Below are 21,013 nucleotides of genomic sequence, written 5' to 3' on the forward strand. Positions count from 1 at the left end.
CAATTGATAAATTCATATACTACCATGAAAATGCACATTGGCCTCTGGTTACATTCGTTCATTCAGATTAATTAAGTTCGTTTTTTTTCCTGTGCTGACCTGTAGGCGGATAAACAACCCTAAGAGTACCAACGTCATTATAATTCTGTATTTATTCGCTAGCTTTGGATTGAACGGGAACCCTCTGCAAAATTGCTCGATTAAAGCACAGACTGTTCCTTCTAATAAGCGCACAGAGCAGACCGAACGAAAACAGGAAGTGTAAATCGTGTATTGTTTCCAGGTAGCCATCTACTTTCAGCAAGTAAGTCAGATATCAACTTGATTTTCAAGATATTTTGGCACAATGGGACTGTTCGGTCGAACACCGGAGAAACCGCCAAAAGAGCTGGTAAGCACCGATCACTCGAAAACCTGCCGACAGTCTTAAACAGCCTCTGATAAAAGTCAAACGTGATAGCGCTAACTTTGCTAACGTTAGCATTCAGTAAACCACGGTGACAGCCTTTTCGCACACATTGATGGCTGAATAGCGACCCCACGTCTGCTTGAATTCATTTGTAATTTGCGTTTGTGTCCCAATGAACGGACCCGCTGGTCATAAATAACGCGGTTTAGATGGAGCACAAGTTAGCCAAGCTAACATCGAAGCTCTCTGCTGTCAATCACCTCTATGTAAACATGTCATACACTGGTCGAAAGGGGCTACGAGGTCAACACCCCCTCACTTGAAACCCCGACATCGGCCTTAAAACTAATCAGAAACCTTAACCGTTGGCGACAACCCTAACCCTGGCTAGAAACCAGGATTTGAAACCTTGAATACCAATCCAAACCCTGGATTGAACTCGAACCCGAGCTAGAAAACCCTACTTCGAAACCCTAATACTGTCTTGAAACCCCAACAAAACTGTAATCGATGCTTGATCCAACAATAAGATAAGAAAAGATGAGAAACCCTTTATTTGTCTCACAATGGAGAAATTCCCAATTTACAGCAGTAAAAATTATGAAAGGGAGAAGCATAAGAACAAAAACTATATAAGTAAATATAAATGCTAAAATATAAATATAAGCATATTCAGAATGGGTGAGTCTTGGTCTCGGGAAGTTTTTATTGGAAGTCAAGTTTAATTTTATTTTTTTTACAATAATAAAGAATTATCTAAGGGCGGCCCGGTAGTCCAGTGGTTAGCATGTCGGCTTCACAGTGCAGAGGTACCGGGTTCGATTCCAGCTCCGGCCTCCCTGTGTGGAGTTTGCATGTTCTCCCCGGGCCTGCGTGGGTTTTCTCCGGGTGCTCCGGTTTCCTCCCACATTCCAAAAATATGCATGGCAGGCTGATTGAACACTCTAAATTGTCCCTAGGTGTGAGTGTGAGTGCGAATGGTTGTTCGTCTCTGTGTGCCCTGCAATTGGCTGGCAACCGATTCAGGGTGTCCCCCGCCTACTGCCCGGAGACAGCTGGGATAGGCTCCAGCACCCCCCGCGACCCTAGTGAGGATCAAGCGGTGAGGAAGATGAATGAATGAATGAATAATTATCTATACGCTCTTACTGGTCTAAACACCCAACTGTATTTATAGAGCACTTTAAAACTGCCATCGCTGTACATGGAGAAAATATATATAGAACAGTAAAACAAGAATTTAATAACGAAGACAGTAGAAAGCACAAAACAGTAAATCTAAGATCAAGTCTGAGTCATGCCGAGTCAAATGCCAAAGAAATACAAATGAGTTTTGAGACAAGTTTTAAAGATGGGCAGCGAGGGGGCTTGCCAAATGTTCAGTGGGATGTCATTCCAAAGAGAAACAAGACATTCCCATTAATAATGTGTTTGTTGAATATGAATTAAGACGCAAAATCCACGCATTTTTAATTCATCTCGGGAGGCCATTTTGCCACCTGCTGTCGACTGAAAATGACATCACAGTTGGTCAAGGGCTCAGGCAATGACCAATCAGAGCTCACCTGTTGACTGCGTTTGGTCTTGTTTTGCAATCTGACCCCTTAGGTACAGCGATGCCATTTTTAGTCGACAGTAAGTGGGAAAATGGCCACCTCCTTAAATGGATGAACACGGATTGGTTTTGCTGCTTAACTCATGTTCCACAAATACAATATTAATCCAAATACCCTGTTCAGACTTGTAGGGCTGCATGAGAACATAGAATTGTAAAGAACATTTTTGGCTTGACTTCCATTTTAAAGGTGAACGGTTGTATAATTGTAACAAATAGAGGTGTAATAAAATGAATCCAATTTAAAGTGCATACCTACTTTTTAGATAACTGAGTGGACCCAGAAAATCAGGAAGGAATCAAGAGCAATCGACAGGCAAATTAGAGGTAAGTAAATGGCACCACTTACCCACTATTAATCCTGTATTACAACATTATTTTGATTGTTTGTAGAATGTAGATGTACACAAGGGGGGAAATTCTTGGAACCCATCGTTGAATGAAACACAAAAACACTGTTGTCACTGAAATAACTTGAATCTGACAAAAATATTAGCAAATCAAAATGCATTAAAATTACCAATAAAAATCAGACGTTGGTTTTGAACAGATTCAACAGAATTATAAAAAACAAACAAAAACACAACCATGAAACAGGTCTGGACAAAAATGTTGATGCCTTTGAAAAGATTGAAAATAATTTGACAATAGGGATTATGTTCAAACAAGGTGTGTTCTCTAATTAGCGTCGTAGGTATCTTCAAACTTATGGTCAGTCGGCCTATTTAAAGGGTGACAAGTAGTCACTGCTGTTTTGTGTCACGGTGTGTACCACACGTGGACCAGAAGAAGCAAAGGAGAGACTCGTCTCAGGAGATTAGAAAGAAAATTATGAACACACAAGAGCAAAACATTGGACTATTCCTTAAATTTGTATCTCACTGAGCAGTGACTGTTTGCAAGTGTGTGTGTGCATAGTGAATGTTGCTGTTATTTTATTTATTTATTTATTTATTTATTTATTTATTTATTTATTTATTTATTTGAACATTTTTGGAAGGAACCGTAGCATGCCTTTTGGAGAAAACACCCTTCAAACATGAGACGACCCAATCAGTTCGCCTATGTAGACATGTATTTTTTTTCTTCTTTCTTCTTCCGACCCACAATCTTGCTGCTGTAGACTGTAAATTTCCCCAGTGTGGGACAAATAAAGGATGTCTTAGACTAAGCCAAATAAGCTCTGAGTGGTGCAGAAATCTCTTTGAAAGTGACCAAAATCGTTTGATTAGAATGTGAGATTTTCATTGGTACATTTCCTTTAAATGTTTTGTCACGGTCCAAGTTATTTCTGTGATCACTCTGGGTTTTTCTTTCATTAACAGGGGTACCAACTACATTGTCCACGTTTGCAATCACATGGATAATTTGTCATCTCACTATGAAACGACAAGCAAATGAGGTCATGGCAGTTTTTTTTTTCTTGCTTGACCCAAAATTGAATTGGACGATTTGCAGAGTCACAGTAATATATGATGATCTAGTTCAACGACTTAAAAATTAGAGTTAACACACATCTCACATCTCATGTTGTTTACAGTGGGTGTTAATAAGTCACCGGTCAGTGCCTGTCGATGATGTAAAGCTTGCATTCATGAGATACATCTATATGTTTTACACTGTATTCGCATCGGAAGATTTTAATGCACAACAGGAAGTGACCCGATTTCGATCTGAAGATATCTGATTCCATTTACGCTGCCATAAGATGTTTTTTTTGTATCAGATATACAAAGGGAACAGGAAAAAGTGAAGAAATCCATCAAAGATGCTGCCAAAAAGGGCCAGAGGGATGTTTGTGTGATTCTCGCAAAGGAGATGGTTCAGTCAAAACGAGCAGTCACAAAGCTCTACTCCTCCAAAGCCCACCTCAACTCGGTGACACTCAGCATGAAGAATCAGCTTTGTGAGTTGTGCATCGCAATTCAACTTTATTTAGATTGTATTAATGACTGCATCTAGGATTTATTTTCTCGTTTATTTTTTTCTTTTTTAATAGCTTTACTCCGTGTGGCCGGTTCCATGCAGAAGAGCACAGAGGTGATGAAAGCCATGCAGAATCTGATCAAGGTCCCGGAGATACAGGCCACCATGCGAGAGCTATCAAAGGAGATGATGAAGGTCTACAGCCATATTTACTAAGACGTGCAGTGGCTTGGCAAACTGCCAGTATTCAGACATTGAACCCTTTGACCTTTTTGCCACGTTTAGCATTTCAAACATAAAGATATCCATCCATTCGTTATCTGATCCGCTTTATCCTCACAAGGGTCGCAGGCATGCTGGAGCCTCTCTCAGCTGTCTTTCGGCAGTAGTACACCATTGCCTGGGAGAACATTGAAACTCTACACAGGAAGATCGGGGCTGGAATTGAACCCCTGACCTGTGCACTATGAGGTCGATATGCTAACCAGTGGACCACCGTGCCACCTCTAATTGACCCACTTGTCTAAATTATTTGCCTACTTTACTCATTCAGTACCAGCCAATTCTGGACTAAGTCTGAAAAGACGTTTAAAAAACGTCTTTGGGAGTGAATGAGTCAATAAACACATTTCCCCTAAAAGGATAGCTCCACCGATACACAAGCATTTTTACAAGATGCCTTAGCAAATAAATACCCAGTGCCTTCTTGCGCCGCATGACGACATTCTTGAAAGCGCTTGCGTCACGAGCATCGTAAATAACCGAGGGCCCTCTTGTATTTGAGTGGAACTCCCTGTTGATGAGTGAGAAAGTTTGTCAAATAGAACGGCGTATGTCTTACGTTTCCAGGCCGGGATCATTGAAGAAATGCTAGAGGACACGTTTGAGAGCATGGAAGATGGAGAGGACATGGAAGAGGCGGTTGAGGAGGAAGTTGACAAGATTCTCTTTGAGATCACAGCAGGTGATGACATGTCTGGTCTTCACATGTACTTTTTTGGAGTAGCAGCGTGACATACACGTGACAAAGGTCTGATTTACAAACGTAGTTCAAGTGACAGGTGTGCTAGCTTAGTGCTAATCAGTAAAGTAAAATGTCATAGTGGTTGATAGCGCAGTGTTGAGGTAATGTTAAACGTTCAAAAACTGCGAGTGCAGCACACATGCAGGAACAACACGTACAAATAGACCATCCAACAATACTCACATGCATGTATTCTCTGCTGTAGAACGACATTTACATTCGTGATATGACAAGGATGCAAACCATAACAGATATGTACCTCTTGAATTATACATGGAAATTAAAAAAACATGGTTATTAAATAAGATAAATCAAATAGTTCAACTAGAAGTAAAAAGTGACATAAAAGGACCGGTGAAAGTTCTAATCAAGACTTTTCAATGAACTTGTACCTGAAGTGTCAATCCAACCTAAATCTTCTGTTTGGATGCTTGACTTTGTGTCTAGGTGCCCTCGGCAAAGCGCCCAGCAAAGTCACAGACGCCCTGCCCGAGATGCCATCGGGAGCCACCGCGGCCTCAGATGATGAGTCCGAGGAAGACATTGAAGAAATGCAGTCCAGACTGGCCGCTCTTCGGAGCTAAGTTGGTGTTTGTTTGAGGCAATACAGGTTGAGCTGTCGAAGTACTGAACTCCTGTCCACGACTTGCTCTAACTTCGCTTGCGCGCAATCATCTGGGGTTGTATTTGGGCTCGGGGTCATTCATGTCACTTTTAATGTGGTCTTTTTTTTTCTTTTTTTAAATCAGTGGTAATCTTGGTATGTTTACTATCCAAAGTCAAAGAGAAAGTTTGAGAAAGTGTAAATATTGTAAGTATGAAAAGCCTACTGTGCCTATAGTGCTTCATCTTACTCCTCTTGTGTCTTATGTTATGGAAACCACGGTATTTAAGACTATTTGTTTTCAACTCCCCATTGACAAACTGGTCACTAAAATATTCGCATCACTAACAAGTCCTTGTTAACTAAAACACTACAGTTGTTGTGTGCATTTCTTTTGAAAAAGACTTCTGTACAGTTGGTGTGTCTTCTGTACAATATGAATTATGCTTACATCATCAAAATGCACGCATACTCCCCCCAACTAATTTGTTGAGTGTTAACACTCCACCTGTCCAAATTTTGTGTCATGAATGAGTAAGAAACTAAGTGCAAAGGCACAGCAATGAGTGGCTGGTTAGTTGTGAGAATCTGTATTGTGGAAGTGCAATTGGTGTATATTTTTTCTATATACATAGGGTGAAATGATAAAAAAATAAAATTTTAAGGACACCAGGACTGTTTGTGAAATGAGCAATATTTTATCCCTTTTCTATTTCCTCAATGATAATTTACAGCAGAACGTTTTGCAGCTCACATACAGTAGAAACTACAGATTTGAGTGTCTTACACAACTTAACCTGCGTTTTATCGTGTTTTGCTTCAAACAGCAACAAGTAAATCCGATCAAATTTCATTTTCGGTGCCCTTGTGTGTTTTTTAAAGCTAATCCTTTGCCTCTTATTGTGGACAGGATACTCTTTCCAGTCACTGCTTTTGTTTGAGTGTAACAAAACCTTGCCTGTTTTGTGGCTCCTCCTGTCAGCTGGAGGGCCAGCAGAGCAATGGCAGCAACTCTCAAAGCATACTGTAGGCACCATTTAAAATAAAATGCTTGAAGAATGTGTTTTGAACAGGCGTAGACATACGAGTGCAGTATACTACAAAATGAAAAATGTTTGTTTATAATTGCACCTGTACGGGCAAAGAACTTTTTTTCCCAAACTATATTCAATGAAGTATTATTGTAGTTTTATGGGGTGTTAACAAAAAAAATCAAACTATTGTAGTTTGCAGTGCTGTAAAAACAAGTCACATTAATTACAGAATTTTAATTGTAGTTTGCAATGATTTTTCATTACATCCGATCAAGTTAGGAGGTTTTTGTAATATTTTGGTTACCTTCTTTAGCAATGAAAATACGAAGATGGCATTGACTGTTTGAGAAGCCGTGCCTCATGTTGTCGTGCGTTGCAGCAGTGCCTCTTGCGGCCACTTGTGGCATTGCGTGACGTCGCGTCGTTGTGTGCTGGTGCTGGGCGCCTTGACTCGCCTGTCACCATCAGCAACAGCAGGAGGAACCTCCTCCTTAGCAGCAAGACAGTCCGTTCTGTCGCCTCTCCGGCGCAATGGTCTCTTGGATTATCTCCAGACTTGTGGTGTGAGTCATTAATTTGTTATTCATCATTTCAAACGTGAGCGTGACGATAATTGCGAAACTGCTTCATTTTGTCGCTTTTTTTGAAGGCGTCGCTCGATAGGCGTTTTTCTCCCTCGGTTCTTCCAGCACAGGACGGCATGTATTGTGTGTGTGACAAAATGTAACACGAATGTCACTAAATAGTATGAACCAGCTTGAAAGGAATGCTTGAGGTGGGCCTGTTTATTTTTACCAGGCGTTTAGTTGCTGCCTAGCGCTCTGCCTGACGCGTTTTGTTATTGTTATCATTAGGATACATTTGCCAAATAAGCGAAGCACCAATGTGACTGGGCGTTTACTCAATAATAATGTGGAGATGTCATACATTGGAGGGTGGGAAAACAAACAAAAAAGGGATGGGTCAGCCTTCTCAGGTTACAAGGAGTCATGTTATTGAAAGCACTAAAAGAATAAAAAAAACAGACATGTTCATAAAAAATACACACCCTTCACTAACCCCCACAAATTAAATAAGATCTCTATTCTTACAAGTGAAGCTTATTTTTTTTTCCTGCTGTGAGTGAACGCCATGACACAGTGCTGCCTGGGCCAAGCCTGACACAACAAGCCAATTAAATTTACATGAGTTTTCATTCACAATGGCCGAGCCCAAACTAAAGATCATGTGTATGTACAGTACACGAAATGGTGATCATTCCATTTGTGCTGAGTGCATTCGGGTCCGTAACTTGATCGGCTCGCCCTCAGCTGTTGGCCGGGCCACGGTGCTCCTTTAGCCGGGCCGCAGGTGTCTGCACGCAGGCTAACTTTGTCTCACTCGGATGGGTGAGGGGGGAGAAAAAAACCCGACACGCCTACAGAAGTCTGACTAATATTGGGACCTTTATCATAAGCAGTGATAGCTAAGGTGACATCATTATGACATAGAGACATTGTCATGAATAATGCCTCATAAAGTCAAAATATTGAGATGTCAATGTAAATAGTTCCTCTTTAGGTTTTACTCCGGTGGGATAAACGCTAACTACAATGTTCACCTTTGCACAGTTAATACATGTTTCGTTCACGTATGTGGTTTCATATCTTATCAATATTGTCCTAATGAAAATTTCCCACATTAACATTGATAACATGTTCTTTCAGACTTGTGTTTGGTACGCTGTATCCTGCCTACTCATCTTATAAAGCCGTCAAGTCCAAAGACGTAAAGGAATATGTAAGTGCATTATGGTTTTACTTGGCAATCCCTTGCTTATTGAGAGTTCAGTATACACAGATTCACCGATGTTTTTGTGCTCTCTCTTAAATGAAACAAGATGGCGCCAAAGACCGGTCTCATAGGAAAGTAAGAATAACGATAATAATGCATTTATTAATTGTAAGTAGTTATACGTATTAGTCGTATTATTCAAAGTAGTACATTGGTGTCAAAAAACGTATGTTTAAATCCTGGCTCTTGATTGAGACCAGCTTCGTATGCTGGATCTATAGGACAAAGTATCAATATGATGATATACGCCAGTGGTCACCAACATGGTGCCCGCGGGCACCAGGTAGCCCGTGAAGACCACTTGAGTAGCCCGCCAGTGCCTGGACATTGTGATTTGCTAGTAGAAATTATGATTTAAAAATGCAAACATTGGCAGTACTGTGAGACATTTCGAAACACGATCAAAGTCTGACAATTTAAATCATCAAGTATTAAAAATAACACATCCTCATATTATTGAAGGTATTTTGGACAAATATGTTATTTCAGACGTGTATCAATTTGGTAGCCCTTCACACAATCGGTACACATGAAGTTGCTCTCACCCTCAAAAATGTTGGTGACACCTGATATACGCCATTGTTTTTTCCAAATCGCCCCTAGTGACTGTAAATGTGAGCATGAGTATTAATATCCACGTGAGCTCCAAATTTTATCTATCTATCTATCTATCTATCTATCTATCTATCTATCTATCTATCTATCTATCTATCTATCTATCTATCTATCTATCTATCTATCTATCTATCTATCTATCTATCTATCTATCTATCTATCTATCTATCTATCTATCTATCTATCTATCTATCTATCTATCTATCTATCTATCTATCTATCTATCTATCTATCTATCTATCTATCTATCTATCTATCTATCGTTTTCCCTGTGTTGTAGGTGAAATGGATGATGTACTGGATAATATTTGCCCTATTTACATCAGTGGAAGTATTCACCGATATGTTTCTTTGCTGGTAAGTAGTTTTATGCTGGAATTTAAATCAAAGCATGTTCATTGGTTACACCTACAGACTAATGTTAATAGTGTGGCTTGATGCCCACCCAACCACATTTATAAACGTGTTGTTAAATCAATACAATTGAAAGCGATTGTGACCAGTAAGCCCCTCGACTGTGTTTGTTTGTCATCACCTTCACTCCAGGCTTCCTTTCTACTATGAACTGAAGATAGCCTTTGTGGTGTGGTTATTGTCGCCTTACACTAAAGGCTCCAGTGTGCTCTACAGGAAGTTTGTCCACCCCACTCTTTCCTCTAAAGAAAAGGTGAACATTCCCCACTTATTTTTCCACTTCCTCTTGTGCAGTCCAAGCAAACGCAAAAGGGGAAAACACCATCCTTGGATTTAATATGTGCTGTTGATTCCTTTAATCAATAACATTTGAGCTTCTCGGCTGTGCAGGGAACAAGATTGGTTTTGTGGCATTTCGCGTTCGCTGTGTTGCTATGTGTCCTTTTCCCTGCATCTGTGATGGAATGAATTGGGTGTGATCAGAGTTGACTCAGTCACGAAGCTACAGTCGTCTCTCAAAAGAGCCACAACATGTTTTTGTTTTGTGGCTTGTCCCAGGATATTGATGACTATATCTGCCAAGCCAAGGACAAAAGCTATGACACGCTGGTGCATTATGGGAGAAAGGGGCTAAATGTGGCCGCCACCGCTGCTGTCATGGCTGCAACAAAGGTATTGCCGACGCTGAACATTTTTTTTCTGTTTTGTTCTGACCCAAGAAGTTAAGTCAGGGTATCACCCATTTGCGGTGGGAGAAAATATTGATATCGCTGATATCGCTTACAACACTTATACACTTGAATCCAGTATTAATACTGTTGTCTGTATTGCAGTGTGTCGCACACTTTATGTCAGGGGTGGACAAACATTTGGGCCAGGTTATTTGTAGGGAAAAACAGTCACGAGTAATCAATTTGTTGATTCTTTTGTTGATGAATCGGATAAAAAAACAACAACATTCTTTTCTTTTACTGTCATTGCAGAAAATGCACAAACATATTCAGTCCCTGATTTGGTCCGTATCATGTCAGAAAATATTGATTGTTGCTCCCCAAAGTAAAGGCAAATGTTGTTGTTGTTTAGTTTTTTTTTCAACTCAGAGATAATCAGTCTGCATTAATGTAGGACTACAGAAATCGGAGAATATGTAGTGTTGAGAAGCTGAAATTTTGAGCATTTAGTTGAATTCAAGGGGAATATAAAGGATTTTTTTAGTTTAACCAATTAAAAGCTTTCGCAATGTGGATTTTACCATGCGTTGTAATTTATAGCGACAATATTTTAAAAATTCTACTTGTTGCTGAATCTAACCCCTAATTCATAAATATTGCTTATTATTATTATTAAAAAATCTGTTTAGAGCACTTTCCTCCTTTGGGTCGTGAGTGTGATGGAGCCTGGAGACGAATGTTTGAGTCTTCAATAAACCTAACATGCATGTTTTTGGAATGTTAAAGGAGCCCAGAATATATGAAGATTAACCACGCAAGCACATGGAACACCATATTAACACCACAGGAGGGACAGTGTCAAGATTTGGTTTTGAACTTAGAACCAGGGTTGTAATCGTTATGGATTTTCTTTAAAGTTAGTTTTTAATTTGTTTTGACCTTTGATTTTTAAATTCAGCAGGTTTTAATTCGTTTTGAGAGCAGTTTTTTTTATTAATTGTTTTTTTCTGTCATGCTCTGTTTTAGTTTCGTTTTTAGTCATTTTAGTTTTAGTATTAGTTTTTTTTTTTAAATATGTGGTGTATTTGTTGAGTGCAAGGTAAAAGAAAAGCCCACTAAGTATTGTGCAATAAAGTAAACACAATTTTCAAACAACTGTTTGACCTTCCTTCCTCTGAACAGACGTATAGCAATATGAATAAGAACTAATGATGTTTTCGCTGTAATTATTGGTACTTTTATAGATTTTATAGATCTTTTTTTAAAGACTTTTTTTCAGTTTGTTTCTACTAGGTATGCCAAGGATTGTACAACCCATTACTAGGGTCAGGGGGCAATTACTTTTTCACATAGGGACAGGCAGTTTGGGATTTTATTTATTTATTTATTTATTTATTTGTGCGCCTTTATAAATTAAATTTGAAACTGCATTTTGCATTTCCGTGGGTAGTCTCTGTGATAGTAATCCTTTCATGCAGCCTGTAACCTGATAACACGATAAGCTGTCCACTGGTGTGACCGCTGTCCCTGAAAGGGTTCAAATTGGTTTGATGAACTGAAACCTTAGTATGTGAGGAATATGCAAAGGACACAGAAATCAGTAAGGGGGAGTAAATACTTTAAATAATTTGGATTGATTTTCCTTTAAATTTTATGGCTGTTTCAGCTCAACTTTCAAGGTTCCATTGGATTTTCCTGGCAACTCAAATGAAACAAATTGCACACACATTTTGGATAGACGTTCCGGTGTCCTGAAGTACACATGATGTATGTGTCTCCAACTACTTCCTATTGAATAGCTGCTCTGTCGTGTCTCAGGGCCAAGGAGTTCTGACGGACAGATTGAGGAGCTTCAGCATGCAAGATCTGTCGGGATACGACTCGGACACGGCCAGCTCTACCCAGCCAACGAGAACGGAAGCAGCAGCTCAGCACCGGGCTCGCACCATGATGCGGAGCAAGTCTGAAAGCTACAACAAAGGTGAGCGCTGACACTTGGATCACTAAATGTCACTAAATGCAAGGGTAGGTAACCTGTGGCCTGTGGGACTTTCATGACCCGAAAGAGCATTTCAACTAATTCTGTAAACTAATAAACGTTCAGAGGAACTGTTATTCAAATCTCAGAAAATATGCAACCCATTGATGCACATAATATTAAGCCTACGTTACATTGTTACGTCATATTCTTTTTCATAAGTTTTATATGGTCATTGGAGGACTTCAATGCATTTAAGCTTAAATGGCCCCCGATAGGAATAAGATTCCCCACGCCTAAAGAAACATTAAAATAGTACAAAATGTAATATAGAGAATCTCCATTTATCACAGGGCCCTATCCACAATAGGTGAAAATCTGCAATATCAAAAGCAAACTTTTTATTTTTGTAGTTTATTTATTTATTCAAGCACACAAACCTATTAAAACACCTTAGAAAAAAGACTAATATAACTAAAATTAGCATCCTGTGCGGGCTAGTGTAAATTAGCATCGATTTTAAAGGTTTATTATTATTTTATTTTATCAGGTGGAATCCTCATACCTTCAAAATCCTCATTCAAGAAAGCATTTTTCCAACCACTGACTTTGCATCATCAAAAGAGCAAGCCTATTCAAACACTTTAGCTTGGTCAATAAATCGTAAAAGTAACACGCGTCTATATGTGTGTGTGTGTGTGTGTGTGTGTGTGTCCTGACCAATAGTCAAGATTTGTGCAAAAATATTACATTTAGCAGAAATTCACATTGGAGGTGCTTCGGCCGATGTCAGTGATGAGCGGGATAGGTCTGCCTCTTCTTCGTGTTTTCCTTCTACTATTTGGCTATGCTCAATGTCTTCCAGTAGACCTCAGTGCTGCCCGGTATGTTGCCGAACAACTCTTTGGACTTGCCTGTATACTGTGAAAGCCATCCACACAGTCACCTACAAATTGGTGATACAGCAGAGGCACGAAACGTGAACCGCAAAGTAGCAGGGCTGTACTGTGTTGTGTGCCTGCTCTATGATAGCGGTCCCAAAACAATGTGGCTAATTATCATGTCAATTTCTTGCTCAAAGAGGCTGAAGGCCGTAGATATTGTTCAGTTCACTCTTCTTTCCTGAATTCCCCCTTTGCGATTTCCCTGACACCCCCGTCCTGTCTTCCTGTTTGGAATGGACATAGCTACTTTTTACACCTTGGCAAAACATTAGCTACCTCATCATAAAGGTCCTTCACTCTCACCTACCTGTGTAGACTTTGTATGTTCGCTTCTCCCTGGGCTTGTATGTTTTGCTTTTTTTCCCCCTGCGGGCTAAAATTAGCTCCTTCTTGGCATACATAGTTTTCTCTCTCATCTGAGATGTATCAATTCAACATACTGTTTATACTTGACACCCATTACTACATTCAGAGCTTTAGCTGTATTGTTGTTATTGGAGCAAACCTGCGGTTGTGTTACACGGATTGCTGGAAGAGTTTTATAACATCTGGCTTGTCTTTGTTTTGTCGTTTAGGCTGTTTGTAAGCTAGCGTTCCCAATGCCCTTTCAAATGGACGAGCGAGCACTTTTGCTTTTCGTGTCGTTGGGGATAGCGTATTTTGCGAGTGACTGTACTATTGCTCTCATTTTGAGTCAAATATTTTTTAACGTTTGACGCAGCGCTGCTAGTTTTCTGCGCCAACCGGGCCGACCAGCTGTTAAATGTACTTTGTGGTTGTCTTCTGGCCTCTCTAGTTGACTTTGTATTGCTCTTGTGCTTATTTACATGAGATGAAGCAAGCGTACAAATTGGAGACATTTTGGAAAATTGTTTTTTTTTTTTCAGGAAGCATTTCAGTGTCCATGCTGACAGGATATTTTTATGGGATTAGCTGTCCATCAGAAAGTTACTTCCACACGTCCTCAAAGGCTATTCTTAGTTTGCCATAAATGTCAGCAGTGGGTTCACTGCTTGAGCTCAATGTCATGCATATTGAAAATCATTTACACTGCCGCTTTTTGATATTCACTTGTCATAACTTTCTATCTGGCCTGTGCTTTGTTGTTTCAACGGAATATAATATCCATTTTTGTCCCTAATGGCTAAAATTAGATCAAGCAATTACACACATCAGTATCCTTAGTCAGCCAGTCACGGGAAAGTCGATGGCAGAGTTGATGATTCACTTCCGCCCCTTTTATAGATTTTGACATGACTGACTATGAGGTGTTGGCACTAGACCAAAGGGTACCAGAGGAGTCGCTGACACCTGATTCCTCGCCACCCTCCACGCCTTCTCCCACTCCTCCAGCTCTGGGGGAGCCAGAGGAGGGAACGAAGGTTGTACGGGGGGCTCAGCTCGGGTTCGTGAAAAGAAAACCTCCCGAGGTACCCAACTCTGCCTGGTTGCGATGAGTGCTCAGCTGCTGCCTGCCTCTAACTTGCTCCTCTGTCCCCCCCCCAAGAGTGCTCATTCACTCAACCAGTGGCTCTTTTTTTAATTGTTTTAAAAGGCCGTCACTAAATGATCTTCATGCTTGAGTGAACCCGCAGCTGTTGACACTTTTATCGCTTGTCGTGAATGAGGTCAAATTGGCCTTGTTGTGTGTCTGCCTTTGGAAATGTGGCATGTCAAGGCCAAAAAAAGAAAGAATGCATTGATGTGGATCGACTAAGCGCATATCACCACTTCATTGCTTCAAGCATTGTGTTTTTTTTAAACAATTCTACAGAATGAATTACCTGTAAAGCAAACCACTTGTAAGTATCTTCGCTTGTAAAAGATTCAAGAGTCATCTGGCAATTTATAAATAAAAATGTTAACCCTATAATTTAGAACAGGGGTGCCCGTTAGGTAGATCATCAGCCACTCGAGAAGGGAGTGTCTGAAAATGCAAATACAATAAAATTGGTCAAATCAAATACAACTTGATTGGTTGAAGGTTGAAGAGGGAATTTGCGTGTTCTTAATTTTGGGAGAAAACACATTGATGGATACTACTTGTGTGCGTGTATATAGGATTTTCTAAAAAGCAATTTTACCCATCAGAACTATTGATGAAGATGTGCCATTGAAGGAAATGTGGGGCCTTAAGTTTATTTAATGCTCTTTTTGGAAATGTACATCACTACATGGTAAGAATAAGCTTTGTGAGCTGAAGTGAAAACAATACTGTGGATAAAAAATGAAAAAGAATCATAAAGTGATCATGTGGATGATGTTCGAACTTTCTCCCCCGTAGCCTCCTCTTAGAGTCTTAAGGCCTCTCACGAGATCCAGGAGCGCTGTGTGTTCCAACAGCGAAGCCATGTGAAGCGCGTGGGCCGTGCACATCGACGCCTCCAGCTGCCTCCAGCTTGCTGCAACACGTAATTTTTCTTTTTTTTTTTTTGAAAGGAACCTTACGTGTCTGAAGCGGCACTGCTTTGGAATTCTGTATTACCAAAGTGACCTGTGACAACCTGTCTAGATGATATCTTATGATACAGCAAGGACAAGTGAGAGCCCTGTGCTGATCAGATGTGTTAGACGTAATTATATGTACAGTGTTTTGGTTTTTGTTTTTTCCTCTGTCAGGTTTGGTGGGACACTTGCATGTGTGTCTGGCCATGCATTTTTAGTTGTTTGTGCTACAGAATGTACTGCTGCTCGCTTGTCAATAGTATGTGTAAGTCGCCATGGTTCAAATGCATGGCTGCTGGAGTGAACGTTTTAAAAAAAAAAGGGGGGGGGGGGTCTGATGTGAATCCTAAAACAGCAGGTCTTGAAAAGTCAAGCAGCTGTGGCTGAATTATTTACCTCTAGTAAAGCCTTAATGAGGGACACATCTCACACGGCACTAAGTACAGTTAGACCACAAGTATTAGGACAATTTTCAGCGTGATTGAAGTGTCTGAAGGCTTTGTCGAGTCAGATTTTTAGCTTTGACAGGTTTCAGGAAAATATGGTATTTTACCATTAAGGAATTCGCCCTTCTATGCAGGGAAAACAAAAGTGATTGTCCTAATATTTCTGGACCTAACTATTTCTAAATATTGTGTTCATATTAATTTATCTTGCACCATGTAGTGAATATCAATCACTGCCTCCAATTGTAGATATTGACCCCACAAAAGTATCATGCAAAGATGCATCTTAATAACTTAGAATATTGTTTCAAAAAATAATCTCTGGTTACAGTCAAAGCCACATACACTTTTTGCCTTTTCGTTTCAAGTATCAATAGGTAGATATCAGACCATTCGAATTTGATAGGGTTTGCAAATTTATCTAGAGGGCTGCACCGGAACCCTGCAGTAACAAAACCTCAATTCAGTGGATGTTACAGGATCGAAAAAGCTTCACCTGTACCAACTTCAGGCTGTTGAGGATCATAATCTCAAATGAAGGGGGAATCGTTGCCGACAAAAGCTGCAATGCCCAAGATGTTAAACGCCGATGGCCTTGCATCTATCCGATTCCTGAAACTAAATAGGTATTACTTAATATCAAGTGGCCATCTGAAGTGTTTTCAATGAACCTATGACTACTTTCCTATGACATGGTGATTCATTGAGATGCACCTGTACAATATCTTCTGAGCAGCCCAGCGTCTTCCATAGTGAGCGTCATGGTTGTAATAGTCACTTTCACAGAACGGTTCCTGATTTTGACAATCTACTCACCGCAACCGATTATTTGGTCCTTTATTAGCCCATTTGATGCAAACCAAAATATCACGTATGTTATAGCGTAAAGGTTGTATTTTTAATTCCTGAGCTTCTCGACTGTGGAATTCTTGAGGGAGATTTTGCAGATTCCCAAAGTCGTCATGTATCCTGTGCGTTTCATGAGGGGCTGCCCGGGACAGAGTCCTGTATTACTGATCACATTATTAAAAGCTCACACAAGTGAAATTCTTAAACCACTTATTCATTATATTAGCGTGCTCTAAGAAATTCTACTGAAATAAGCATTTCAAGAGTGAGAGAGCATTTCCCGTATGCCGGAGGTAATGTTGAATTATGACCCCGTTGGGCCCTTACAAGTGTTTTGTCTTCATTTTCTTCACGTTACTGAGCCTTGAGCAGCATTTGAGTATCACTCGGTTTTTGATGGGTGTGCACTGTAGTGTCATCACAGCATCATTTATGCTGAAACAATTAGCTTCTCAGGTACAATTGTCTTGTTTACACACCGTTCACAAGGAGGTTGTAGATACACTCGCTGTACACATTGAGTATCCTTTTAATGGACGCGATTTTAAAAAAAAGAATCGTGTTTCAGCATTAGAGATAATTTATTTCCTCCTATAGGAAGTGGGGATTTATCACATGCCTTGATCACAAAAGTCACCATTGCATAATTATTATTCTAGGTCAGGTTTAGGAAATGTAACATACGCCGCCCACTCAAGCTTTTCATCTGTCCGACCACTTAGATCAAAAACAAATAAAACCTCAGAGGAACTCTTTAAAAAAAAAGGCCAAAACATTTAACCCACAAATGCTGAAATTATACAATAAATGTCTTTCATCCTTAGATTATACTTGTAAGTCAGACATCCCTGGGAAAACCTAATAAGACCGGAAATGGCCACCGATTGGAAGGTTCCCCAGCCCTGCTTTAGATGGAATTCTGAAGTGAATTAATGTGAATCTGTCAATGATTTTTAAATGCTTCCACTATGTAGGGCTACCATAAGACTTTGTTCTGGCAGGCCAGAATGATTTCAAATTGATGTGCGCTACATGTAAAAGTAGCAGCGATGACATGATCCCATGGTTTATTGTTGTTTAAAAATCACTTTACAGTCATTAAACATCAAGCAAACATTTTCTGTGACTGACTACTGTTTCTGCTTGCGTATTTAAAATGGAACACTCCAAATGGTCCTTAGGTGTGATTGAGAGCGCGAATGGTTGTTGCTTTGTATGCCCCGCGATTGACTGACTACCCTGCCTACATCCTGAAGATTGCTGGGATCGTCTCCCAAACATTCATGACCCGTGTGAGGCTAAGCGGCTGCGATAATGGATGGATGGATGGATGCAATGCCGATCTTGTTTGCAGGCTTATATTATCACAAGACGTCAATACATCAATTACAACTTGAGGTTAACTCTGTCGTGATACTTCAGGTATGGATCGTCCACAAACCAGTTCCTCCTTTTCCAAAACGATGATGTCATTTTATCTAACAGTTTACACTGTGTTTTATTACAAAAGACGTGCTCCCTCAGTCGCTTTCGTCTGGCAGGTTTCTTCTTCCACAGTTTCTTCTTGTATCCAGCCTGTGTACAGGAGAGTGGGGGAAACAAGATTAACACCTTTTATTGAATTAAAACAAAAAATAGAATCATACCTTGCGTCGAATCCAAAGACCGCAATGCAGCCTCATGAACCGCTGTGTCACAGACTTTACAGACTTTTTCTTTCCCTTCCTTAAACTGCAGTATGTCAGAGTTCTGCTGGGCTGCTGACTCCCAGGGGGGATAAGAGCCGATACCCTGCAAAAGGGGATTTGGAAACCATTTTATACTCCCTGTATAAAGATCTTTATATGGTGGACTATATAGTTCACATCAGACAAATCTAAAATTCTTTTCAGGCAAAAAGTTAATGTCATTGCTGCTTCCGTAATAAAAAGTTAACAAACAAAATGACATTGCTGAGTGCAAATTATTTCAAACAAAGCACTTTGTTGGCCTCTGGTGTTGTATTTATACTGTATTAAAGATATTTTCGCGCCACAACACATGCATTGGTCTTGTATCGAAAATCAAGCCTCATCCCGGTAAATGCTACACCAAGTCATATTAGCAATATTTGCCCAAGACTACTACTGGATTCAGACATCCTTTTTCTGTAGCACCAAGTTGGATCCTATCCCAGCTGAAGGGGTGAGAAAAGCGGGACTGTATATAAGCCACCATTCACAATTCTGCCTCCACCACCTGAAGAATTTTGTTCGGTATCGTTTTCAATAAGGGCCAGTACTTTTTTAATTACCACTGTGCTGCCAAAAATGCATTAAATGTAGTGCTCCGCTGTTGTTTTGGAGAGACAGGTGCCACAAATGACAAAAATCCTTGAGTAATTATACACTGACCCAAAAGATGTTTACAATTACCTAGAGTCCATCTTGTGGATGTTTGCCTGCTAAGGAACAGGGACCGTTAGGGTTATATGTACCTTGAGGTACATCAGGCTAATGACAACTCTGCATACAAAAGAAGGCGAGGGCAGAGCTGGCAACCTGTATATTATTTTCATAATTGTATTTAAATTCTGCCAGGAAATTGTGATCATGATAACCGTTCCCCGAGTGACTTGTCTGCAAGCAACAGTGGTTCGATAATTTTTACCTTTGGAGGAGGCCGCACCGGGATAATTGACAGAATGCAGCAGGCGCCGGAGCAAGTTTGGCCGGGGCCGAACCGACATAAAAGGAGTGACCAGCTTGGATGACGCCGGACAGCCGAGCCACGTTCGTGGTCCGGGTGCACAGAGACACGGATAGCGGCGACCTCAGCAACCCTGTTCGAGCACAAGGACAGTGTAGTGTGCATAAGGGAAAGACAACTCGCTCCGGCAATATAGCGCAAATTCAATTTCCTTTCAAAGACAGGTATTGCCTCACTCACATTTCGAGACAGCATGATTAAGTAATATATCTCGTGAAATTTATAAGATTTAAGAAGAAAAAACGCATACCCGACAGGGTCCTCGTCAGGAAAGCCGCCATGTTTTCCTCTGATGAAATACGTCACTACTGGGTTCTCTATGGACAAAAGTCAATCTGAAGCTACAATGCTACCATCTAGCGGTAGATGTTTTGCTCGATCTAGTGTCGTGCTTCTTGGTTATCAAAACGTTTCGATATCGGGCCATCGATACAAAAAAGAAAGGATGCAAGGTTTCCACTTTATTACACCCGCTAAAATATCAAGAAAGAATCTTGCAGTCAATAATTAATTTTGGTGTACCTGTATTGGGTTTATATTATTTTATTAATATTTAAGCTTTTTACAATGCTTGTGTCAGGTTGAAGCAATTCTGATATATGCTGCTGATCTGTGGGAAACTAAAAATATTAAGCCAGGCATGTCCAAAGTCCGGCCCGCGGGCCAAATCCGGCCCGCGGTCGAATTTCATCCGGCCCTCGGCCCCTGTCATAAAATCAGTGCCGTCTGGCCCGCAGGTTGGGCGCAATGGAACACGTGTTGCATTGACTGAGGTCTCGTAGACTGGTGAGTGATGTTTCATAGAGTACTGCTTCCCTCTAGTGGCCAAATGAGTAATAGCATTCACTAAATGAGTAATAGCATTTAGACACTAGAGGGCATCACTCACGAGTTAACAAGACATCACTCCGTGTTTATATTGACTGATATGTCATATTTCAAATGATCCTTGCAGTTGTGGATATGTGTATTGCTTGTTTATTTCCCTGTTGTTCGAGTCAAAGGTTTTGTGACTATTGAAAAGTCATGGTGATACATTTTATGTTTCAAATCAATCAATTTGCACTCAGGAGACTTCTGTTTAAGAAAAAGTCAAGTGAATAAGCAGTTGCATGTGATATACCTGTTTCAAATGAACCAAAAGAAATTCTTAAGATTGTTGAAATTAAAATAAAAATGGAAATGTGAAACAGACTGGCTTACTAAAATTTGTTGAACAATATTGTTGTTCAATGTAAAGAATGTCAGCCAAGGCCGGCCCCCCGACATTTTACCACATAAAATCTGGCCCCCTTGGCAAAAAGTTTGGACACCCCTGTATTAAGCGGTAGATGCTAGACAAATGTAGTCTTTTTAATTTGCCTGGAGTACAGTAAAATACTACTCTAGTACTCTATGAAAGTGACTGTGTGCCAGTGTGACGGTGCTACACTGGCACTAAGGGGTGCGATAGCCCTG

The 21,013-nt window shown here is 40.3% G+C and overlaps 3 protein-coding genes across 4 annotated transcripts; 2 read left to right on the top strand and 1 right to left on the bottom strand.

Moving 5' to 3' along the window:
• The first annotated feature begins 71 nt into the window (after positions 1-71).
• chmp3 (charged multivesicular body protein 3) lies at positions 72-6,253 on the top strand. The gene is made up of 6 exons (XM_052087014.1): positions 72-391; positions 2,291-2,351; positions 3,751-3,930; positions 4,024-4,145; positions 4,800-4,914; positions 5,422-6,253. The coding sequence occupies exons 1-6, from the start codon at positions 347-349 to the stop codon at positions 5,556-5,558; spliced, it is 660 nt and encodes a 219-aa protein (XP_051942974.1). The 5' UTR covers positions 72-346; the 3' UTR covers positions 5,559-6,253.
• A 755-nt stretch (positions 6,254-7,008) lies between these two features.
• reep1 (receptor accessory protein 1) lies at positions 7,009-15,499 on the top strand. 2 transcript variants are annotated; one of them, XM_052087012.1, is made up of 8 exons: positions 7,009-7,175; positions 8,319-8,391; positions 9,341-9,417; positions 9,607-9,727; positions 10,033-10,146; positions 11,964-12,126; positions 14,313-14,497; positions 15,352-15,499. In XM_052087012.1, the coding sequence occupies exons 1-8, from the start codon at positions 7,144-7,146 to the stop codon at positions 15,421-15,423; spliced, it is 837 nt and encodes a 278-aa protein (XP_051942972.1). In that variant the 5' UTR covers positions 7,009-7,143; the 3' UTR covers positions 15,424-15,499. The 2 variants fall into 2 exon arrangements, with proteins under 2 accessions (XP_051942972.1, XP_051942973.1); XM_052087013.1 differs by lacking the exon at positions 14,313-14,497.
• A 1,284-nt stretch (positions 15,500-16,783) lies between these two features.
• mrpl35 (mitochondrial ribosomal protein L35) lies at positions 16,784-19,896 on the bottom strand. Its single transcript, XM_052087015.1, has 4 exons — positions 19,806-19,896; positions 19,457-19,628; positions 18,454-18,598; positions 16,784-18,382 (listed from the first exon to the last, which is right to left on the bottom strand). Exons 1-4 carry the CDS (start codon positions 19,834-19,836, stop codon positions 18,194-18,196), a joined length of 537 nt encoding a protein of 178 aa, XP_051942975.1. The 5' UTR covers positions 19,837-19,896; the 3' UTR covers positions 16,784-18,193.
• Positions 19,897-21,013: the final 1,117 nt, after the last annotated feature.

The sequence above is a fragment of the Hippocampus zosterae genome, chromosome 14 (assembly GCF_025434085.1).
Source record: "Hippocampus zosterae strain Florida chromosome 14, ASM2543408v3, whole genome shotgun sequence".
Taxonomy (NCBI): domain Eukaryota; kingdom Metazoa; phylum Chordata; class Actinopteri; order Syngnathiformes; family Syngnathidae; genus Hippocampus; species Hippocampus zosterae.

What these genes read in the sequence shown, in the direction of transcription:
- chmp3 (XM_052087014.1), top strand. Translation starts at nt 347, where the DNA reads ATGGGACTGTTCGGTCGAACACCGGAGAAACCGCCAAAAGAGCTG. An exon ending in TATCAAAGGAGATGATGAAG is followed by an intron (nt 4,146 to 4,799) that starts GTCTACAGCCAT and finishes TTACGTTTCCAG; the next exon opens with GCCGGGATCATTGAAGAAAT. An exon ending in TCTCTTTGAGATCACAGCAG is followed by an intron (nt 4,915 to 5,421) that starts GTGATGACATGT and finishes CTTTGTGTCTAG; the next exon opens with GTGCCCTCGGCAAAGCGCCC.
- reep1 (XM_052087012.1), top strand. Translation starts at nt 7,144, where the DNA reads ATGGTCTCTTGGATTATCTCCAGACTTGTGGT. An exon ending in CTGTCATGGCTGCAACAAAG is followed by an intron (nt 10,147 to 11,963) that starts GTATTGCCGACG and finishes GTCGTGTCTCAG; the next exon opens with GGCCAAGGAGTTCTGACGGA. An exon ending in TGAAAAGAAAACCTCCCGAG is followed by an intron (nt 14,498 to 15,351) that starts GTACCCAACTCT and finishes TCTCCCCCGTAG; the next exon opens with CCTCCTCTTAGAGTCTTAAG.
- mrpl35 (XM_052087015.1), bottom strand. Translation starts at nt 19,836, where the DNA reads ATGGCGGCTTTCCTGACGAGGACCCTGTCGG. An exon ending in CGGTGCGGCCTCCTCCAAAG is followed by an intron (nt 18,599 to 19,456) that starts GTAAAAATTATC and finishes CCCCTTTTGCAG; the next exon opens with GGTATCGGCTCTTATCCCCC. An exon ending in GTCTTTGGATTCGACGCAAG is followed by an intron (nt 18,383 to 18,453) that starts GTATGATTCTAT and finishes TCCTGTACACAG; the next exon opens with GCTGGATACAAGAAGAAACT.